This window comes from Oncorhynchus mykiss, chromosome 17 (genome assembly GCF_057628025.1).
Source record: "Oncorhynchus mykiss isolate SJ-2025 chromosome 17, ASM5762802v1, whole genome shotgun sequence".
In the NCBI taxonomy this organism is placed as follows: domain Eukaryota; kingdom Metazoa; phylum Chordata; class Actinopteri; order Salmoniformes; family Salmonidae; genus Oncorhynchus; species Oncorhynchus mykiss.
Genome location: NC_143038.1, coordinates 75,858,326 through 75,882,500, shown reverse-complemented (window position 1 = coordinate 75,882,500; position 24,175 = coordinate 75,858,326). Strand labels below are relative to the sequence as shown.

Here is a 24,175-nt window from a genome sequence, read left to right as displayed (position 1 = left end):
ACCTCTCTGTCTCTGTAGTATTCCCTCCTGTTGAGGCCTCTCCTCTCTGTCTCTGTATTCCCTCCTGCTACGGCCCGCCTCTCTGTCTCTGTAGTATTCCCTCCTGTTGAGGCCTCTCCTCTCTGTGGGCTGGAAGCCTGCTACGGCCCACCTTTCTGTCTCTGTAGTATTCCCTCCTGTTGAGGCCTCTCCTCTCTGTGGGCTGGAAGCCTGCTACGGCCCACCTTTCTGTCTCTGTAGTATTCCCTCCTGTTGAGGCCTCTCCTCTCTGTGGGCTGGAAGCCTGCTACGGCCCACCTTTCTGTCTCTGTAGTATTCCCTCCTGTTGAGGCCTCTCCTCTCTGTCTCTATACTATTCCCTCCTGTTGAGGCCTCTCCTCTCTGTATTCCCTCCTGTTGAGGCCTCTCCTCTCTGTCTCTGTATTCCCTCCTTCTATGGCCCGCCTCTCTGTCGCTGTAGTATTCCCTCCTGTTGAGGCCTCTCCTCACTTGGCAACGTGCACCTTTGTAACATGACAGTAACATTGTACTCTGTTCCATTTGTTCCTAGAACCCCGAATAACAGACTTGTGGAATCGAGTTACACATTTGATTAAACTTGTAGCCTCAAGACTCGACAATGACTTGAGACTGACTTTAAATTATCTGGCCAGGTTTGGTAACGTTTTGTCACTAAATTTGTGGCACAGAGACTCCAGTGTTTTACTCTCTATACAGCCAGACTCCATGGTTTTACTCTCTATGCAGCCAGACTCCAGGGTTTTACTCTCTATACAGCCAGACTCCATGGTTTTACTCTCTATGCAGCCAGACTCCATGGCTTTACTCTCTATACAGCCAGACTCCATGGTTTTACTCTCTACGCAGCCAGACTCCATGGTTTTACTCTCTACGCAGCCAGACTCCATGGTTTTACTCTCTATGCAGCCAGAGACTCCATGGTTTTACTCTCTATAGAGCCAGAGACTCCATGGTTTTACTCTCTATGCAGCCAGACTCCATGGTTTTACTCTCTATACAGCCAGACTCCATGGTTTTACTCTCTATACAGCCAGAGACTCCATGGCTTTACTCTCTATAGAGCCAGAGACTCCATGGCTTTACTCTCTATACATCCAGACTCCATGGTTTTACTCTATATACAGCCAGAGACTCCATGGCTTTACTCTCTATACAGCCAGACTCCATGGTTTTACTCTCTACGCAGCCAGACTCCATGGTTTTACTCTCTACGCAGCCAGACTCCATGGTTTTACTCTCTACGCAGCCAGACTCCATGGTTTTACTCTCTACGCAGCCAGACTCCATGGTTTTACTCTCTATGCAGCCAGAGACTCCATGGTTTTACTCTCTACGCAGCCAGACTCCATGGTTTTACTCTCTATGCAGCCAGAGACAGTCATTGCAGAATCGCCCTTCCCGAAAAAAAAAAAGAAAAAAAAAACATTTGACAGATTGGCTTGTGAAATGTACACTCGGTCCTCTGATTGGACCAGCAAACTGTCACTCAGCACAGGCCCGGGTGAGCTAACGATAGCTTATTTGCTGTTCAGCTATACGATCAGGTGCCATGCAAAACATATACAGTTAGAGTTGTGGCCAAAAGTTTTGAGAACGACACAAAATATTAATTTCCACAAAGTTTGCTTCTTCTGTGTCTTTAGATATTTTTGTCAGATGTTACCATGGAATAGTAATTACAAGCGTTTCATGAGTGTCAAAGGCTTTTATTGATAATTACATGAAGTTGATGTAAAGAGTCAATATTTGCAGTGTTGACCTTTCTGTTTCAAGACCTCTGCAATCCGCTCTGGCATGCTGTCAATTAACTTCTGGGACACATCCTGACTGATGGCACCCCATTCTTGCATGCTTGGAGTTTGTCAGAATTTGTGGGGTTTTTGTTTGTCCACCCTCCTCTTGAGGATTGACCACAAGTTCTCAATGGGATTAAGGTCTGGGGAGTTTCCGGGCCATGGACCCAAAATATCAATGTGTTGTTCCCCGAGTTATCACTTTCGCCTTATGGCAAGGTGCTCCATCATGCTGGAAAAGGCATTGTTCGTCACCAAACGGTTCCTGGATGGTTGGGAGAAGTTGCTCTCAGAGAATGTGTTGGTACCATTCTTTATTCATGGCTGTGCTCTTAGGCAAAATTGTGAGTGAGCCCACTCCCTTGGCTGAGAAGCAACCCCACACATTAATGGCCTCAGGATGCTTTACTGTTGGCATGACACAGAACTGATGGTAGCGCTCACCTTGTCTTCTCCGGACAAGCTTTTTTCCGGATGCCCCAAACAATCGGAAAGGGGATTCATCAGAGAAAATGACTTTACCTCAGTCCTCAGCAGTCATATCCCTGTACCGTTTCAGAATATCAGTCTGCCCCTGATGGTTTTCCTGGAGAAAAGTGGCTTCTTTGTTGCCCTTCTTGACACCAGGCCATCCTCCAAAAGTCTTCGTCTCACTGTGCGTGCAGATGCACTCACACCTGCCTGCTGAGATTCCTGAGTAAGCTCTGTACTGGTGGTGCCCCGATCTCGCAGCTGAATCAACTTTAGGAGACGGTCCTGGCGCTTGCTGGACTTTCTTGGGCACCCTGAAGCCTTCTTCATAACAATTGAACCGCTCTCCTTGAAGTTCTTGATGATCTGATAAATGGTTGTTTTAGGTGCAATCTTACTGGCAGCAATATCCTTGCCTGTGAAGCCCTTTTGTGCAAAGCAATGATGATGGCACATGTTCCTTGCAGGTAACCATGGTTGACAGAGGAAGAACAATGATTCCAAGCACCACCCTCCTTTTGAAGCTTCCAGTCTGTTATTCAAACTCAATCAGCATGACAGAGTGATCTCCAGCCTTGTCCTCGTCAACACTCACACCTGTGTTAACGAGAGAACCACTGACATGATGTCAGCTGGTCCTTTTGTGGCAGGGCTGTAATGCGGTGGAAATGTTATTTTTTGGGATTCAATTAATTTGCATGGCAAAGAGGGACTTTGCAATTAACTGCAATTCATCTGATCACTCTTCATAACATTCTGGAGTATATGCAAATTGCCTTCATATAAACTGATGTAGCAGACTGTGAAAATTAATATTTGTGTCATTCTCAAAACTTTTGGCCATGACTGTAGGTAGAGAGGATCACCACAACTGTTATTTTGGTTTCTCTCCTAGCATCTTGCTGGCTACTCTGCTAGCATCTTGCTGGCTACTCTGCTAGCATCTTGCTGGCTACTCTGCTAGCATCTTGCTGGCTACTCTGCTAGCATCTTGCTGGCTACTCTGCTAGCATCTTGCTGGTTACTCTGCTAGCATCTTGATGGTTACTCTGCTAGCATCTTGCTGGTTACTCTGCTAGCATCTTGCTGGTTACTCTGCTAGCATCTTGCTGGTTACTCTGCTAGCAGCTTGCTAGCTAGCCGGCTAAAAACAGCAAGCAAGCTAACTTTTTTAGCTTCCCACATCTCCATGTGAAATAATTGATATTTAAATAATATGCCAAGGCAAATATTTGTGTACTTGTCAGTGTAACCTACAACATCACCCCAGTTTGATATGCTGCTTGAATGCATTTGGTTCCATATCAGCGAAAAACAAATAGAATGTCATCATTTTTTCTCTCGGTGATACAGCAAATACCATTTCAATAGCCTAGAATCAGGTAGTTATTACTTCTAAACAAAATACCTTTTTTGAAGGGGGAGGGGGTGGATTTTTAAAAAGGCTGCAATGTTGGCTTGACTTATTTTTGTGGAACACTCACCGAGAATCTATTTAGTTGTCGATGCAAAATAGGTTGCCCAGCTAAACCAAGTCCAAGCGATCTTTAAATTCAAGCGAAACAGATTGTCATCTGTCATCTGTCGTCTCATCGACCGCTGAAACCAGGTCAATAACTCTATGCACAGTCCTATTGATTAGGATTTGTCCTTTATTGTGAGTAGGACTTTGCCGTCACCCATCTTATCAAGACATTTACCATTACGTTATGTAGTTAAAGATTGTTAAAACCAAAAAGTCAAATTGATTGTATGGTTGTACAACTCATGTGTTAATGCATACATGGCTGTCTCCGGGGGGACATTTCTCATCAATATTTTTCAAGTTTAATTATATTTATTATAAAATATTGACCGTCGCCCCTCCTTGACCTCCATACCGGTCATTCTCTAGTCGGCAGCATTACGTAACGCACCAGGGCATAGTGACATAGTGGCAGGGCATAGTGACATAGTGGCAGGGCATAGTGACATAGTGGCAGGGCATAGTGACATAGTGGCAGGGCATAGTGACATAGTGGCAGGGCATAGTGGCATAGTGGCAGGGCATAGTGGCAGGGCATAGTGGCAGGGTATAGTGGCAGGGTAGAGTGGCAGGGCGTAGTGGCAGGGAATAGTGGCATAGTGGCAGCGCATAGTGGCATAGTGGCAGGGCATAGTGGCATAGTGGCAGGGCATAGTGGCATAGTGGCAGGGCATAGTGGCATAGTGGCAGGGCATAGTTGCATAGTGGCAGGGCATAGTGGCGGGGCATAGTGGCAGGGCATAGTTGCATAGTGGCAGGGCATAGTTGCATAGTGGCAGGGCATAGTGGCAGGGCATATTGGCAGGGCATAGTGGCAGGGCATAGTGGCAGGGCATAGTGGCAAGTGGCAGGGCATAGTGGCATAGTGGCAGGGCATAGTGGCATAGTGGCAGGGTAGAGTGGCATAGTGTCAGGGCATAGTGTCAGGGCATAGTGGCAGGGCATAGTGTCAGGGCATAGTAGCAGGGCATAGTAGCAGGGCATAGTGTCAGAGCATAGTAGCAGGGCATAGTAGCAGGGCATAGTGTCAGGGCATAGTAGCAGGGCATAGTGGCAGGGCATAGTGGCATAGTGGCAGGGCATAGTGGCAGGGTAGAGTGGCATAGTGTCAGGGCATAGTGGCAGGGCATAGTGTCAGGGCATAGTAGCAGGGCATAGTAGCAGGGCATAGTGTCAGAGCATAGTGGCAGGGCATAGTGTCAGGGCATAGTGTCAGGGCATAGTGTCAGGGCATAGTGGCATAGTAGCAGGGCATAGTGGCAGGGCATAGTGGCAGGGAATAGTGGCAGGGTAGAGTGGCATAGTGTCAGGGCATAGTGGCAGGGCATAGTGTCAGGGCATAGTGGCATAGTAGCAGGGCACCTCCCCCCCATTTCCTTTGCAACTTTGAAGCATCCTGCATAATTTGCTGCTGTTGAACCAGCCTGCTGACACGAGACAAAAACCGAGAGCAGCCCATGACAACGGGTTGGGGGGGGGCTCGAGTGGCACATGGGGGGGCTCAAGCGGATACAATACTTTTTGAAAAAGTATTACTAGTATCATTATTTATAATGCCCAGCTCACGAGGGCCGTTGATGTGAGGCCTGAGGCAATTGCCTCTACTGTGTAATGGTAAGTACACCTCTGTGAGTCAAATCAAATTAAATGTTTACTTATGAGCCCTTAACCAACAATGCAGAGTTAAAAACTAAGTATGTGGACACTGTCAAATATCTAATTCCTAAATCGTGGGTATTAATATGGAGTTAGCCCCCCCTTTGCTGCTATAACATCCTCCATTCTTCTGGGAAGGCTTTCCACTAGATGTTGGAACATTGCTGCTATAACATCCTCCACTCTTCTGGGAAGGCTTTCCACTAGATGTTGGAACATTGCTGCTATAACATCCTCCACTCTTCTGGGAAGGCTTTCCACTAGATGTTGGAACATTGCTGCTATAACATCCTCCACTCTTCTGGGAAGGCTTTCCACTAGATGTTGGAACATTGCTGCTATAACATCCTCCACTCTTCTGGGAAGGCTTTCCACTAGATGTTGGAACATTGCTGCTATAACATCCTCCACTCTTCTGGGAAGGCTTTCCACTAGATGTTGGAACATTGCTGCTATAACAGCCTCCACTCTTCTGGGAAGGCTTTCCACTAGATGTTGGAACATTCCTGCTGGGACTTGCTTCCATTCAGCCACAAGAGCATTGTTGAGGTCGAGCACTGATGTTGGGCGATTAGGCCTGGCTCACAGTCGGCGTTCCAATTCATCCCAAAGGAGTTTGATGGGGTTGAGGTCAGGGCTCTCTGCTGGCCAGTCAAGTTCTTCCACACAGATCGACAAACCATTTCTGTATGGACCTCTCTTTGCGCACTGGGGCATTGTCATGCTGAACCAGGAAATGGCTTTCCCCAAACTGTTGCCACAAGGCAGGCAGGCAGGGGATGGCAAGCAGGCAGGCAGGGAAGTAGAGGGGAGGGCAGGGAGGCAGGCAGGGGACGGCATGCAGGCAGGCAGGGAAGTAGAGGGGAGGACAGGCAGGGGAGGAATGTGAGTTATGTGAGCTAGGGCCCTCCACAACAGCAGCCAATCCCCTTGATAATGCACTACATCAGACCATTTAGACCAGAGAGAACTATATAGGGGATATGGTGCCCTTTCAGATACAGCCCATGACCAAGCATGGAGGGAGGGCATGCCCAGACATGTGCTCCAATCACAGGCATGGTATGTGAGGAATCCCGGGCCTCAGACGGAGCAGCAGATCCCAGTAGAGAAATACCAACATCCAGGCAGCACATTCTCTCTCAGGCATCCAGGAATCTGCAGCATGGGGCGCTAGCTAGCTAGCGTAGCTTCCTGCTCAGCCACACGGGAATCCATCTGATGGGGCACTAGCTAGCTAGCGTAGCTGCCTGCTCAGCCACACGGGAATCCATCTGATGGGGCACTAGCTAGCTAGCGTAGCTGCCTGCTCAGCCACACGGGAATCCATCTGATGGGGCACTAGCTAGCTAGCGTAGCTGCCTGCTCAGCCACACGGGAATCCATCTGATGGAGCGCTAGCTGGCTACTAGAAAAGGAGGGGGAAACTCTAAACAGTTACATACAGAGATACATTTTGGATGATATTATATTGATACTTTGATTCCACAAATAAAAAACAAATAAAAAAAAAACTGTTTTTGCCAGTCGGCTGTACCTGCGGCAAAACACTGTGGCTACCTGTCCTGTGCGTTTCTCACATGGCACAGCACCCTGAACACAGAGTGAATTCCCTTTGTAGCAAATATTCAGCTTTCTGCAAAACACTGCCCCAAGAAGTCATGTGTGATACATTTGGAAAATTGGACATTCCATTACGATGTCACAATGCATGTGGAGCCAAAACAAACGTCATCTGTCACTTTATCTGTGTGTGTGTGTGTGTGTGAGTATCTACTTACAACTGTGCAGCAAACAGCCGGCTCATCTTGGCCACGTGTTGGTTGTCACAGTCTTGGTCATCATTGTCTTGTTGGTCCTGTCCTGTGCTGAGGCAACGGCTGTGCTTCCTCTTGCTGGGGCTGATGGGTGGATGGCCCGTCCGGTGGCTAAGGTTGGAGATGCCAGACAATGACAAGGACATGGACTGGTGCATCATGGGATCACCTCGACGCGCTGCCTCGCCTGCACGGAGAGAAACACACAACATATAGAAGGCATCAAATGGGGAGGAAGTTGTACTAATGACAGGAACTTGTGTACTAATGACAGGAACTTGTGTACTAATGACAGGAACGTGTGTACTAATGACAGGAACTTGTGTACTAATGACAGGAACTTGTGTACTAATGACAGGAACGTGTGTACTAATGACAGGAACTTGTGTACTAATGACAGGAACTTGTGTACTAATGACAGGAACTTGTGTACTAATGACAGGAACTTGTGTACTAATGACAGGAACTTGTGTACTAATGACAGGAACTTGTGCTAATGACAGGAACTTGTGCTAATGACAGGAAGTTGCTAATGACAGGAACTTGTACTAATGACAGGAACTTGTACTAATGATAGGAAGTTGCTAATGACAGGAACTTGTACTAATGACAGGAACTTGTACTAATGACAGGAACTTGTACTAATGACATTTCTATCTCCAACATTCTGACCTGCATCAAAACAGATGCCTGCCAGGGGAAAAGCAATTCCACGGTGACAGAATGATGCTGAGACTGGCACAAACAGCGCAAACGGCACAAACCGTCGTTCGGTTACCAAACTTTGCATCTACACTGTTCATCAAGAAAATGTTTTTTTTTTTTTCTGTCAAATTTTAATTTGGATTTAATTCCAAACTGCAATTTAAGACCCCAATTTTTTTTTTTTTAAACCTAACTTTCACGAGGATTCATTGAATATGGTTTATATGAACCAACCGTTGATAGTACAGTAGGGCAGTATGCTGCGGAGAGACGACAGAGAAAATGACAGTTTTGACCAGTCAGGAGAAAAAAACAAATGAAAATATGTTCTCACTATTTAAAAAGAAGATGGAGAACCAGCTATATGATGAACAGGCACAGCAGACTAGAACCAGCTATATGATGAACAGGCACAGCAGACTAGAACCAGCTATATGATGAACAGGCACAGCAGACTAGAGCTAGTTAACGCTACCTACTACAGTAGCAAAAAATAATAACACGAGTCAAATATCTACATAATATCATCCAAAAATAATATTGCATATTGTACGTGACTGTATATATTTGTTCACTAGTAAATAGGATGCAATTTGGGACGTGTCTAAATACACGACCGGGAAGAATCTGTGAAAACTTTATTAGTGTGCTAAAAAGTAAAAAAACACATTGTAAGACATTTAAAAAGTAGTTAACTTCTTGTAAATATTGTCAAATTCAACACTTGGCTGAATGGTGTGAATGTTCTGGCATTACGTGTCAGGAGGAAAACTGTTTGTTTGAACAAACAGGTTAAAATAAATCTTGTACGCTGTTCCTTCCTTCCTCGGCCAGTAGCTCCCAGAGTACAGTAGACCAGGGAGAGTGTGAGGACGGCAGGAAGGGAGACTGGAAAACTACTGGTGGCAGTAGGTACAGATGGGGACTTTCCACTAGAAGACGTTACCCCAATGTTACACTCAGTCAACTCTGGAAAGACTTACTGAGCACCATGTCACCGTAACACAGCGAGGCAAACATTTCAAAGCCCATATCAAATCACATTCACAAAATGATCTTCACCAAAACAATGCAGAGCCAAGTGCTCACCTAAACAATAGTGTTCACCTTAACGGTACGGTAAAGGCACAATGTCAAGCTAGGCATGGTACAACTCACTGAAACGTACTGTTCAACTGTCTACAGTGAGAAAGTGTGGTCTAAAGAACAGTAGAACAGTAGACGGTGTAGAACAGTAGAACAGTAGAACAGGTGTAGAACAGTAGACGGTGTAGAACAGTAGACGGTGTAGAACAGTAGACGGTGTAGAACAGTAGAACAGGTGTAGAACAGTAGACGGTGTAGAACAGTAGACGGTGTAGAACAGTAGGCGGTTTAGAACAGTAGGCGGTGTAGAACAGTAGGCGGTTTAGAACAGTAGATAGTGTAGAACAGTAGAACAGTAGACTGTGTAGAACAGTAGATGGTGTAGAACAGTAGGCGGTGTAGAACAATAGAACAGTAGACTGTGTAGAACAGTAGACGGTGTAGAATAGTAGACGGTGTAGAACAGTAGATGGTGTAGAACAGTAGAACAGTAGGCGGTGTAGAACAGTAGATGGTGTAGAACAGAAGAACAGTAGACTGTGTAGAACAGTAGATGATGTAGAACAGTAGGCGGTGTAGAACAGTAGACGGTGTAGAACAGTAGGCGGTGTAGAACAGTAGGCGGTGTAGAACAGTAGAACAGTAGACGGTGTAGAACAGCAGACGGTGTAGAACAGTAGACGGTGTAGAACAGTAGGCGGTGTAGAACAGCAGACGGTGTAGAACAGTAGACGGTGTAGAACAGTAGGCGGTGTAGAACAGTAGACGGTTTAGAACAGTAGACGGTGTAGAACAGCAGACGGTGTAGAACAGTAGACGGTGTAGAACAGTAGGCGGTGTAGAACAGTAGAACAGTAGGCAGTGTAGAACAGTAGGCGGTGTAGAACAGTAGATGGTGTAGAACAGTAGGCGGTGTAGAACAGTAGGCGGTGTAGAACAGTAGACGGTGTAGAAGAGTAGATGGTGTAGAACAGTAGAACAGTAGACGGTGTAGAACAGTAGACGGTTTAGAACAGTAGAACAGTAGGGGGTGTAGAACAGTAGACGGTGTAGAACAGTAGGCGGTGTAGAACAGTAGACGGTGTAGAACAGTAGACGGTGTAGAACAGTAGGCGGTGTAGAACAGTAGAACAGTAGACAGTGTAGAACAGTAGGCGGTGTAGAACAGTAGACGGTGTAGAACAGTAGACGGTGTAGAACAGTAGGCGGTGTAGAACAGTAGGCGGTGTAGAACAGTAGAACAGTAGACGGTGAAAACAGTAGACGGTGTAGAACAGTAGGCGGTGTAGAACAGTAGGCGGTGTAGAACAGTAGGCGGTGTAGAACAGTAGAACAGTAGACGGTGTAGAACAGTAGACGGTTTAGAACAGTAGAACAGTAGGGGGTGTAGAACAGTAGACGGTGTAGAACAGTAGGCGGTGTAGAACAGTAGACGGTGTAGAACAGTAGGCGGTGTAGAACAGTAGAACAGTAGACGGTGTAGAACAGTAGACGGTTTAGAACAGTAGAACAGTAGACTGTGTAGAACAGTAGGCGGTGTAGAACAGTAGGCGGTGTAGAACAGTAGGCGGTGTAGAACAGTAGGCGGTGTAGAACAGTAGACGGTTTAGAACAGTAGACGGTTTAGAACATTAGACGGTGTAGAACAGTAGACGGTGTAGAACAGTAGACGGTGTAGAACAGTAGACGGTGTAGAACAGTAGGCGGTGTAGAACAGTAGGCGGTTTAGAACAGTAGATGGTGTAGAACAGTAGAACAGTAGACTGTGTAGAACAGTAGATGGTGTAGAACAGTAGGCGGTGTAGAACAGTAGACGGTGTAGAACAGTAGACGGTGTAGAACAGTAGACGGTGTAGAACAGTAGAACAGTAGGCGGTGTAGAACAGTAGGCGGTGTAGAACAGTAGAACAGTAGACGGTGTAGAACAGCAGACGGTGTAGAACAGTAGACGATGTAGAACAGTAGACGGTGTAGAACAGTAGGCGGTGTAGAACAGTAGAACAGTAGACAGTGTAGAACAGTAGGCGGTGTAGAACAGTAGACGGTGTAGAACAGTAGGCGGTGTAGAACAGTAGGCGGTGTAGAACAGTAGACGGTGTAGAACAGTAGGCGGTGTAGAACAGTAGAACAGTAGACGGTGTAGAACAGTAGACGGTGTAGAACAGTAGACGATGTAGAACAGTAAACGGTGTAGAACAGTAGGCGGTGTAGAACAGTAGAACAGTAGACAGTGTAGAACAGTAGGCGGTGTAGAACAGTAGACGGTGTAGAACAGTAGGCGGTGTAGAACAGTAGGCGGTGTAGAACAGTAGGCGGTGTAGAACAGTAGACGGTGTAGAACAGTAGGCGGTGTAGAACAGTAGACGGTGTAGAACAGTAGACGGTGTAGAACAGTAGGCGGTGTAGAACAGTAGAACAGTAGACGGTGTAGAACAGTAGACGGTTTAGAACAGTAGAACAGTAGGGGGTGTAGAACAGTAGGGGGTGTAGAACAGTAGGCGGTGTAGAACAGTAGGCGGTGTAGAACAGTAGGCGGTGTAGAACAGTAGGCGGTGTAGAACAGTAGACGGTTTAGAACAGTAGACGGTTTAGAACATTAGACGGTGTAGAACAGTAGACGGTGTAGAACAGTAGAACAGTAGGCGGTGTAGAACAGTAGACGGTGTAGAACAGTAGGCGGTGTAGAACAGTAGGCGGTTTAGAACAGTAGATGGTGTAGAACAGTAGAACAGTAGACTGTGTAGAACAGTAGATGGTGTAGAACAGTAGGCGGTGTAGAACAATAGAACAGTAGACGGTGTAGAACAGTAGACGGTGTAGAACAGTAGACGGTGTAGAACAGTAGATGGTATAGAACAGTAGGCGGTGCAGAACAGTAGATGGTGTAGAACAGTAGAACAGTAGACTGTGTAGAACAGTAGATGGTGTAGAACAGTAGGCGGTGTAGAACAGTAGACGGTGTAGAACAGTAGGCGGTGTAGAACAGTAGGCGGTGTAGAACAGTAGAACAGTAGACGGTGTAGAACAGCAGACGGTGTAGAACAGTAGACGGTGTAGAACAGTAGACGGTGTAGAACAGTAGGCGGTGTAGAACAGTAGAACAGTAGACGGTGTAGAACAGTAGATGGTGTAGAACAGTAGGCGGTGTAGAACAGTAGACGGTGTAGAACAGTAGACGGTGTAGAACAGTAGACGGTGTAGAACAGTAGACGGTGTAGAACAGTAGAACAGTAGGCGGTGTAGAACAGTAGGCGGTGTAGAACAGTAGAACAGTAGACGGTGTAGAACAGCAGACGGTGTAGAACAGTAGACGATGTAGAACAGTAGACGGTGTAGAACAGTAGGCGGTGTAGAACAGTAGAACAGTAGACAGTGTAGAACAGTAGGCGGTGTAGAACAGTAGACGGTGTAGAACAGTAGGCGGTGTAGAACAGTAGGCAGTGTAGAACAGTAGACGGTGTAGAACAGTAGGCGGTGTAGAACAGTAGAACAGTAGACGGTGTAGAACAGTAGACGGTGTAGAACAGTAGACGATGTAGAACAGTAAACGGTGTAGAACAGTAGGCGGTGTAGAACAGTAGAACAGTAGACAGTGTAGAACAGTAGGCGGTGTAGAACAGTAGACGGTGTAGAACAGTAGGCGGTGTAGAACAGTAGGCGGTGTAGAACAGTAGACGGTGTAGAACAGTAGGCGGTGTAGAACAGTAGACGGTGTAGAACAGTAGACGGTGTAGAACAGTAGGCGGTGTAGAACAGTAGAACATTAGGGGGTGTAGAACAGTAGACGGTGTAGAACAGTAGGCGGTGTAGAACAGTAGGCGGTGTAGAACAGTAGACGGTGTAGAACAGTAGGCGGTGTAGAACAGTAGAACAGTAGACGGTGTAGAACAGTAGACGGTTTAGAACAGTAGAACAGTAGGGGGTGTAGAACAGTAGACGGTGTAGAACAGTAGGCGGTGTAGAACAGTAGGCGGTGTAGAACAGTAGGCGGTGTAGAACAGTAGGCGGTGTAGAACAGTAGACGGTTTAGAACAGTAGACGGTTTAGAACATTAGACGGTGTAGAACAGTAGACGGTGTAGAACAGTAGAACAGTAGGCGGTGTAGAACAGTAGACGGTGTAGAACAGTAGGCGGTGTAGAACAGTAGGCGGTTTAGAACAGTAGATGGTGTAGAACAGTAGAACAGTAGACTGTGTAGAACAGTAGATGGTGTAGAACAGTAGGCGGTGTAGAACAATAGAACAGTAGACGGTGTAGAACAGTAGACGGTGTAGAACAGTAGACGGTGTAGAACAGTAGATGGTATAGAACAGTAGGCGGTGCAGAACAGTAGATGGTGTAGAACAGTAGAACAGTAGACTGTGTAGAACAGTAGATGGTGTAGAACAGTAGGCGGTGTAGAACAGTAGACGGTGTAGAACAGTAGGCGGTGTAGAACAGTAGGCGGTGTAGAACAGTAGAACAGTAGACGGTGTAGAACAGCAGACGGTGTAGAACAGTAGACGGTGTAGAACAGTAGACGGTGTAGAACAGTAGGCGGTGTAGAACAGTAGAACAGTAGACGGTGTAGAACAGTAGATGGTGTAGAACAGTAGGCGGTGTAGAACAGTAGACGGTGTAGAACAGTAGATGGTGTAGAACAGTAGACGGTGTAGAACAGTAGACGGTGTAGAACAGTAGAACAGTAGGCGGTGTAGAACAGTAGGCGGTGTAGAACAGTAGAACAGTAGACGGTGTAGAACAGCAGACGGTGTAGAACAGTAGACGATGTAGAACAGTAGACGGTGTAGAACAGTAGGCGGTGTAGAACAGTAGAACAGTAGACAGTGTAGAACAGTAGGCGGTGTAGAACAGTAGACGGTGTAGAACAGTAGGCGGTGTAGAACAGTAGGCAGTGTAGAACAGTAGACGGTGTAGAACAGTAGGCGGTGTAGAACAGTAGAACAGTAGACGGTGTAGAACAGTAGACGGTGTAGAACAGTAGACGATGTAGAACAGTAAACGGTGTAGAACAGTAGGCGGTGTAGAACAGTAGAACAGTAGACAGTGTAGAACAGTAGGCGGTGTAGAACAGTAGACGGTGTAGAACAGTAGGCGGTGTAGAACAGTAGGCGGTGTAGAACAGTAGGCGGTGTAGAACAGTAGACGGTGTAGAACAGTAGACGGTGTAGAACAGTAGACGGTGTAGAACAGTAGACGGTGTAGAACAGTAGGCGGTGTAGAACAGTAGAACATTAGGGGGTGTAGAACAGTAGACGGTGTAGAACAGTAGGCGGTGTAGAACAGTAGGCGGTGTAGAACAGTAGACGGTGTAGAACAGTAGGCGGTGTAGAACAGTAGAACAGTAGACGGTGTAGAACAGTAGACGGTTTAGAACAGTAGAACAGTAGGGGGTGTAGAACAGTAGACGGTGTAGAACAGTAGGCGGTGTAGAACAGTAGGCGGTGTAGAACAGTAGACGGTTTAGAACAGTAGACGGTTTAGAACATTAGACGGTGTAGAACAGTAGACGGTGTAGAACAGTAGAACAGTAGGCGGTGTAGAACAGTAGACGGTGTAGAACAGTAGGCGGTGTAGAACAGTAGGCGGTTTAGAACAGTAGATGGTGTAGAACAGTAGAACAGTAGACTGTGTAGAACAGTAGATGGTGTAGAACAGTAGGCGGTGTAGAACAATAGAACAGTAGACGGTGTAGAACAGTAGACGGTGTAGAACAGTAGACGGTGTAGAACAGTAGATGGTATAGAACAGTAGGCGGTGCAGAACAGTAGATGGTGTAGAACAGTAGAACAGTAGACTGTGTAGAACAGTAGATGGTGTAGAACAGTAGGCGGTGTAGAACAGTAGACGGTGTAGAACAGTAGGCGGTGTAGAACAGTAGGCGGTGTAGAACAGTAGAACAGTAGACGGTGTAGAACAGCAGACGGTGTAGAACAGTAGACGGTGTAGAACAGTAGACGGTGTAGAACAGTAGGCGGTGTAGAACAGTAGAACAGTAGACGGTGTAGAACAGTAGAACAGTAGGCGGTGTAGAACAGTAGGCGGTGTAGAACAGTAGACGGTGTAGAACAGCAGACGGTGTAGAACAGTAGACGGTGTAGAACAGTAGACGGTGTAGAACAGTAGGCGGTGTAGAACAGTAGAACAGTAGACAGTGTAGAACAGTAGACGGTGTAGAACAGTAGGCGGTGTAGAACAGTAGGCGGTGTAGAACAGTAGGCGGTGTAGAACAGTAGACGGTGTAGAACAGTAGGCGGTGTAGAACAGTAGAACAGTAGACGGTTTAGAACAGTAGAACAGTAGGGGGTGTAGAACAGTAGACGGTGTAGAACAGTAGGCGGTGTAGAACAGTAGACGGTGTAGAACAGTAGGCGGTGTAGAACAGTAGAACAGTAGACAGTGTAGAACAGTAGGCGGTGTAGAACAGTAGGCGGTGTAGAACAGTAGACAGTGTAGAACAGTAGAACAGTAGACAGTGTAGAACAGTAGGCGGTGTAGAACAGTAGACGGTGTAGAACAGTAGGCGGTGTAGAACAGTAGGCGGTGTAGAACAGTAGGCGGTGTAGAACAGTAGACGGTGTAGAACAGTAGGCGGTGTAGAACAGTAGAACAGTAGACGGTGTAGAACAGTAGACGGTTTAGAACAGTAGAACAGTAGACGGTGTAGAACAGTAGACGGTGTAGAACAGTAGGCGGTGTAGAACAGTAGGCGGTGTAGAACAGTAGACGGTGTAGAACAGTAGGCGGTGTAGAACAGTAGAACAGTAGACAGTGTAGAACAGTAGGCGGTGTAGAACAGTAGACGGTGTAGAACAGTAGACGGTGTAGAGCAGTAGAACAGTAGACAGTGTAGAACAGTAGACGGTTTAGAACAGTAGAACAGTAGGGGGTGTAGAACAGTAGACGGTGTAGAACAGTAGAACAGTAGACGTGTAGGCGGTGTAGAACAGTAGACGGTTTAGAACAGTAGAACAGTAGGGGGTGTAGAACAGTAGACGGTGTAGAACAGTAGAACAGTAGACGTGTAGGCGGTGTAGAACAGTAGGCGGTTTAGAACAGTAGACGGTTTAGAACAGTAGACGGTTTAGAACAGTAGACGGTTTAGAACAGTAGACGGTGTAGAACAGTAGAACAGTAGATGGTGTAGAACAGTAGGCGGTGTAGAACAGTAGGCGGTGTAGAACAGTAGGCGGTGTAGAACAGTAGGCGGTGTAGAACAGTAGAACAGTAGACGGTGTAGAACAGCAGACGGTTTAGAACAGTAGACGGTGTAGAACAGTAGACGGTGTAGAACAGTAGACGGTGTAGAACAGTAGGCGGTGTAGAACAGTAGAACAGTAGACGGTGTAGAACAGTAGAACAGTAGGCGGTGTAGAACAGTAGGCGGTGTAGAACAGTAGAACAGTAGACGGTGTAGAACAGCAGACGGTGTAGAACAGTAGACGGTGTAGAACAGTAGATGGTGTAGAACAGTAGGCGGTGTAGAACAGTAGGCGGTGCAGAACAGTAGAACAGTAGACGGTGTAGAACAGCAGACGGTGTAGAACAGTAGACGGTGTAGAACAGTAGAACAGTAGACGGTGTAGAACAGTAGAACAGTAGGCGGTGTAGAACAGTAGGCGGTGTAGAACAGTAGAACAGTAGACGGTGTAGAACAGCAGACGGTGTAGAACAGTAGACGATGTAGAACAGTAGACGGTGTAGAACAGTAGGCGGTGTAGAACAGTAGAACAGTAGACAGTGTAGAATAGTAGGCGGTGTAGAACAGTAGACGGTGTAGAACAGTAGACGGTGTAGAACAGTAGGCGGTGTAGAACAGTAGAACAGTAGACGGTGTAGAACAGTAGACGGTTTAGAACAGTAGACGGTGTAGAACAGTAGAACAGTAGGCGGTGTAGAACAGTAGGCGGTGTAGAACAGTAGAACAGTAGACGGTGTAGAACAGCAGACGGTGTAGAACAGTAGACGATGTAGAACAGTAGACGGTGTAGAACAGTAGGCGGTGTAGAACAGTAGAACAGTAGACAGTGTAGAATAGTAGGCGGTGTAGAACAGTAGACGGTGTAGAACAGTAGACGGTGTAGAACAGTAGACGGTGTAGAACAGTAGAACAGTAGGCGGTGTAGAACAGTAGGCGGTTTAGAACAGTAGAACAGTAGACGGTGTAGAACAGCAGACGGTGTAGAACAGTAGACGATGTAGAACAGTAGACGGTGTAGAACAGTAGGCGGTGTAGAACAGTAGAACAGTAGACAGTGTAGAATAGTAGGCGGTGTAGAACAGTAGACGGTGTAGAACAGTAGACGGTGTAGAACAGTAGGCGGTGTAGAACAGTAGAACAGTAGGCGGTGTAGAACAGTAGACGGTGTAGAACAGTAGACGGTGTAGAACAGTAGACGGTGTAGAACAGTAGGCGGTGTAGAACAGTAGACAGTGTAGAACAGTAGGCGGTGTAGAACAGTAGACGGTGTAGAACAGTAGAACAGTAGACAGTGTAGAACAGTAGGCGGTGTAGAACAGTAGACGGTGTAGAACAGTAGGCGGTGTAGAACAGTAGGCGGTGTAGAACAGTAGGCGGTGTAGAACAGTAGACGGTGTAGAACAGTAGGCGGTGTAGAACAGTAGAACAGTAGACGGTGTAGAACAGTAGACGGTTTAGAACAGTAGAACAGTAGGGGGTGTAGAACAGTAGACGGTGTAGAACAGTAGGCGGTGTAGAACAGTAGGCGGTGTAGAACAGTAGGCGGTGTAGAACAGTAGAACAGTAGACGGTGTAGAACAGTAGACGGTTTAGAACAGTAGAACAGTAGGGGGTGTAGAACAGTAGACGGTGTAGAACAGTAGGCGGTGTAGAACAGTAGGCGGTGTAGAACAGTAGACGGTGTAGAACAGTAGACGGTGTAGAATAGTAGACGGTGTAGAACAGTAGGCGGTGTAGAACATTAGAACAGTAGACAGTGTAGAACAGTAGGCGGTGTAGAACAGTAGAAGGTGTAGAACAGTAGACGGTGTAGAACAGTAGAAAAGTAGACAGTGTAGAACAGTAGGCGGTGTAGAACAGTAGACGGTGTAGAACAGTAGGCGGTGTAGAACAGTAGGCGGTGTAGAACACTAGACGGTGTAGAACAGTAGGCGGTGTAGAACAGTAGAACAGTAGACGGTGTAGAACAGTAGACGGTTTAGAACAGTAGAACAGTAGGGGGTGTAGAACAGTAGACGGTGTAGAACAGTAGACGGTGTAGAACAGTAGGCGGTGTAGAACATTAGAACAGTAGACAGTGTAGAACAGTAGGCGGTGTAGAACAGTAGACGGTGTAGAACAGTAGACGGTGTAGAACAGTAGACGGTGTAGAACAGTAGAACAGTAGACGGTGTAGAACAGTAGACGGTGTAGAACAGTAGACGGTGTAAAACAGTAGACGGTGTAGAACAGTAGGCGGTGTAGAACAGTAGGCGGTGTAGAACAGTAGGCGGTGTAGAACAGTAGACGATGTAGAACAGTAGAACAGTAGACGGTGTAGAACAGTAGACGGTTTAGAACAGTAGAACAGTAGGGGGTGTAGAACAGTAGACGGTGTAGAACAGTAGGCGGTGTAGAACAGTAGACGGTGTAGAACAGTAGACGGTGTAGAACAGTAGACGGTGTAGAACATTAGAACAGTAGACAGTGTAGAACAGTAGGCGGTGTAGAACAGTAGACGGTGTAGAACAGTAGACGGTGTAGAACAGTAGACAGTGTAGAACAGTAGGCGGTGTAGAACAGTAGACGGTGTAGAACAGTAGACGGTGTAGAACAGTAGGCGGTGTAGAACAGTAGGCGGTGTAGAACAGTAGACGGTGTAGAACAGTAGGCGGTGTAGAACAGTAGAACAGTAGACGGTGTAGAACAGTAGACGGTTTAGAACAGTAGAACAGTAGGGGGTGTAGAACAGTAGACGGTGTAGAACAGTAGACGGTGTAGAACAGTAGGCGGTGTAGAACATTAGAACAGTAGACGGTGTAGAACAGTAGGCGGTGTAGAACATTAGACGGTGTAGAACAGTAGACGGTGTAGAACAGTAGACGGTGTAGAACAGTAGAACAGTAGACGGTGTAGAACAGTAGACGGTGTAGAACAGTAGACGGTGTAGAACAGTAGACGGTGTAGAACAGTAGGCGGTGTAGAACAGTAGAACAGTAGACGGTGTAGAACAGTAGGCGGTGTAGAACAGTAGGCGGTGTAGAACAGTAGGCGGTGTAGAACAGTAGGCGGTGTAGAACAGTAGGCAGTGTAGAACAGTAGAACAGTAGACGGTGTAGAACAGTAGGCGGTGTAGAACAGTAGGCGGTGTAGAACAGTAGGCGGTGTAGAACAGTAGGCAGTGTAAAACAGTACAGTGTAGAACAGTAGAACAGTAGACGGTGTAGAACAGTAGACGGTGTAGAACAGTAGACGGTGTAGAACAGTAGAGGGTGTAGAACAGTAGACGGTGTAGAACAGTAGACGGTGTAGAACAGTAGAACAGTAGGCAGTGTAGAACAGTAGGCGGTGTAGAACAGTAGGCGGTGTAGAACAGTGACATAAGACTGTAGAGGGACGGCCTGACTGACTTATTGGGCCATTATTCACTACACAACAGGGCCACTCACTACACAGCCATTCACTACACAGCCATTCACTACACAGCCATTCACTACACAGCCACTCATTCTGAAGCTACTGTTCTCCATCATTCTATCAGCAGACAGCACTGATGTGGAGCTACTGTTCTCCATCATTCTATCAGCAGACAGACTGATGTGTAGCTACTGTTCTCCATCATTCTATCAGCAGACAGACTGATGTGGAGCTACTGTTCTCCATCATTCTATCAGCAGACAGACTGATGTGGAGCTACTGTTCTCCATCATTCTATCAGCAGACAACACTCTGATTAATGTGGAGCTACTGTTTCTCCATCATTCTATCAGCAGACAGCACTCTGATTAATGTGGAGCTACTGTTCTCCATCATTCTATCAGCAGACAGCACTCTGACTGATGTGGAGCTACTGTTCTCCATCATTCTATCAGCAGACAGACTGATGTGGAGCTACTGTTCTCCATCATTCTATCAGCAGACAGACTGATGTGGAGCTACTGTTCTCCATTATTCTATCAGCAGACAGACTGATGTGGAGCTACTGTTCTCCATTATTCTATCAGCAGACAGCACTCTGACTGATGTGGAGCTACTGTTCTCCATCATTCTATCAGCAGACAGCACTCTGACTGATGTGGAGCTACTGTTCTCCATCATTCTATCAGCAGACAGACTGATGTGGAGCTACTGTTCTCCATCATTCTATCAGCAGACAGACTGATGTGGAGCTACTGTTCTCCATCATTCTATCAGCAGACAGACTGATGTGGAGCTACTGTTCTCCATCATTCTATCAGCAGACAGCACTCTGATGTGGAGCTACTGTTCTCCATCATTCTATCAGCAGACAGACTGATGTGGAGCTACTGTTCTCCATCATTCTATCAGCAGACAGCACTCTGATGTGGAGCTACTGTTCTCCATCATTCTATCAGCAGACAGACTGATGTGGAGCTACTGTTCTCCATCATTCTATCAGCAGACAGACTGATGTGGAGCTACTGTTCTCCATCATTCTATCAGCAGACAACACTGACTGATGTGGAGCTACTGTTCTCCATCATTCTATCAGCAGACAGCACTCTGATGTGGAGCTACTGTTCTCAATCATTCTATCAGCAGACAGACTGATGTGGAGCTACTGTTCTCCATCATTCTATCAGCAGACAGCACTCTGATTAATGTGGAGCTACTGTTCTCAATCATTCTATCAGCAGACAGACTGATGTGGAGCTACTGTTCTCCATCATTCTATCAGCAGACAGCACTCTGATTAATGTGGAGCTACTGTTCTCAATCATTCTATCAGCAGACAGACTGATTAATGTGGAGCTACTGTTCTCAATCATTCTATCAGCAGACAGCACTGATTAATGTGGAGCTACTGTTCTCAATCATTCTATCAGCAGACAGCACTGATTAATGTGGAGCTACTGTTCTCAATCATTCTATCAGCAGACAGCACTGATTAATGTGGAGCTACTGTTCTCCATCATTCTATCAGCAGACAGCACTGATTAATGTGGAGCTACCGTTCTCTGGTAAAATTCAAGATCAACTTCAAGCAAAACATAAGGAAATGTAGCTGGCTACATTCTTCATATGATAAACATCAGAAATATGATGGCAATTTTGAAAAAAAAAAAAATTCTAAATACTTTTTCATTGTAAGCTCATTAAGTCGTGTGGCTGCCAGCCAAATAGCATTCCACTTATGTTCATGAAAATTAAGCTGTTTTCTTGCGGAATGTGTTGCACTAATATATTTTCTATGAAGGAAAACTATATTTGCAAGTCCCTGATCAATCTATTGTAGCAATAAAACACTTGACTTTCAATATAAAAACGTGACACTTGTCAATACACAGCGGGACTCACCTGGTCCTGCTTTCTGCCATTGTGCTCTTTACAAATACGTGACTGTTCTCAACTGTTCTGGGCAACTACGGTAAGCTTCATCATGTAAAATAATGGTGAAATAAATAACGTGATCCGAGTTATCGCCTAACGTATTGCACAAGAGGACAACAGGTATTTACGTTAAAAAGCAGCAACAAATATGAAAATGTATTGAAAAATATATAGTTTCAATGGTACTGAAGGATTTGAAAACCATCCCATTTACACATATCCTGGTATACGGTATACCGCCCAAGCCTACGACAGGAACCAGTTGTGTGTTTCCTGTCTTATTAAAATGGGGTGCAACTGAATGAAACATAAGCTGAGCAGTCTGGACCACGGTACTGTAGTAAACAGTCTGGACCGGGGTACTGTAGTAAACAACAGTCTGGACCGGGGTACTGTAGTAAACAACAGTCTGGACCACGGTACTGTAGTAAACAGTCTGGACCACGGTACTGTAGTGGTAAGTATATGGCTACTATTAGGTACCATTGACTTGCATTGGATTTGTGGCAGGCGGGGGGGACGGGGGACGGGGGGGGGGGGGGGGTAAGCGAGAGAGAAAATTGGACTTGTAATTTATTTTCACCGATCTACACAAAATACTAAAAAGTGGAAGGACAAAATGCAAATATTTTGTCAAAAAAATATTTTCCACAATAACACTAATCAGCCTTGATGGTGTTTAACACTGAGCTGTAGTCAATAAATAGCATTCTCATGTAGGTGTTCCTTATTTCCAGGTGGGAAAGGGCAGTGTGGAGTGCGATTGAGATTGCATCATCTGTGGATCTGTTGGGGAGGTATGCAAATTGGAGTGGATAATGGTGTTGATGTGAGCCGTGACCAGCCTTTCAAAGCACTTCATGGCTACAGACGCTGAGTGCTACGGGTCTGTAGTAATTTAGGCAGGTTGCCTTTGTGTTCTTGAGCACAGGGACTATGGTGGTCTGCTTGAAGCATGTTGGTATTACAGACTCGGAGAGGGAGGGGTTGAAAATGTCAGGGACGACAAGACAGCCCGGCTGGAATAGACAGGACATGTGTTCCAGGCTTCTTCAGAGCTGCACACCCAAAATAACTGAGCTGCCTGCTGCCTTGCAGGCCTTAATCTGGACCGGGACAGAGAGAGACAGACACATGTGCCCCCCTGAGCATAAATGGATTGTTTATTTCTATCCTGTCAACGTGGCGGAGGGGACCGAGATGGAGGCAGGACCCAGTTGCCCTGACACTGGCCAGACTAGGGCCAGTGCTGATTTAGGATCAGTTTTGTCTTTACATGGACGGGGGGGGGGGGGGACACCATGATCCTGGACCAGCAATCTGAGATGTTACGGGCCCCGGGCTGATGTCATCCTTTCTGGGGAGGCTCCTGAGACGAGGCATGATGAGATGAGGCCGGATGAGACGAGGCCGGATGAGACGAGGCCGGAAGAGACGAGGCCGGATGAGACGGGGCCTGATGAGACGAGGCCTGATGAGACGAGGCCTGATGAGACGAGGCCTGCTGAGACATAGGGTAAACACCAAAATGCTGGTCTAACGCTACACAGCTGATTCAAACGATCAATGCTTGATGATTGGTTGATTAATTTGATTCAGCTGTGTAATGCTAGGACATCAAGCTAAATTCGCACATCTTTTGGTCCCGAGGACTGAGTTTGGGGAAATGCTTTTATAGACCTTCAGAACAGATCTTACTAGCTGTGTGTGTGTGTGTGTGTGTGTGTGTTAGTGTGTGTGTGTGTTAGGTGAAATAATGACGTCACTATCGTCGACAGACCATGCTGACGACGTGATGTGACAGACGATGGTTTAGCCTATTTGAACTTGACTGGAGCCGCGCAGGAAAGGGGAGTCGGACAGCGCACAGCAGGACAGTAGACAGCGCACAGCAGGACAGTAGACAGCAGGACAGTAGACAGCACACAGCAGGACAGTAGACAGCAGGACAGTAGACAGCACACGGCAGGACAGTAGACAGCACGCAGCAGGACAGTAGACAGCAGGACAGTAGACAGCGCACAGCAGGACAGTAGACAGCAGGACAGTAGACAGCACACGGCAGGACAGTAGACAGCACGCAGCAGGACAGTAGACAGCAGGACAGTAGACAGCAGGACAGTAGACAGCAGGACAGTAGACAGCAGGACAGTAGACAGCACACGGCAGGACAGTAGACAGCAGGACAGTAGACAGCACACGGCAGGACAGTAGACAGCAGGACAGTAGACAGCACACGGCAGGACAGTAGACAGCAGGACAGTAGACAGCAGGACAGTAGACAGCACACGGCAGGACAGTAGACAGCAGGACAGTAGACAGCAGGACAGTAGACAGCAGGACAGTAGACAGTAGACAGCAGGACAGTAGACAGCAGGACAGTAGACAGCAGGACAGTAGACAGCAGGACAGTAGACAGCAGGACAGCAGACAGTAGACAGCAGGACAGTAGACAGCAGGACAGTAGACAGCAGGACAGTAGACAGCACACGGCAGGACAGTAGACAGCAGGACAGTAGACAGCAGGACAGTAGACAGCAGGACAGTAGACAGCAGGACAGTAGACAG

General features: G+C 46.7%; 1 protein-coding gene and 1 long non-coding RNA gene across 5 annotated transcripts in view; both read right to left on the bottom strand.

Annotated features, from left to right (window-relative positions):
* The window catches only part of LOC149976510 (uncharacterized), a 989,396-nt gene that overhangs the window by 840,194 nt on the left and 125,027 nt on the right, over positions 1–24,175 (bottom strand). The gene's annotated exons all lie outside the window — the stretch shown is intronic.
* LOC110519238 (transcription cofactor vestigial-like protein 4) overlaps positions 1–24,175 on the bottom strand; it is a 95,325-nt gene that overhangs the window by 16,601 nt on the left and 54,549 nt on the right. For all 4 annotated transcript variants that reach the window (XR_016487669.1, XR_016487668.1, XM_036950958.2 and 1 more), the window contains one exon: positions 7,248–7,470. Coding sequence is in view for 2 of the 4 variants with exons in the window: in XM_036950958.2 (XP_036806853.1) it covers positions 7,248–7,470 (223 nt within the window). In the remaining 2 variants the exon portion in view is untranslated. The remainder of the gene's footprint in view (positions 1–7,247; positions 7,471–24,175) is intronic.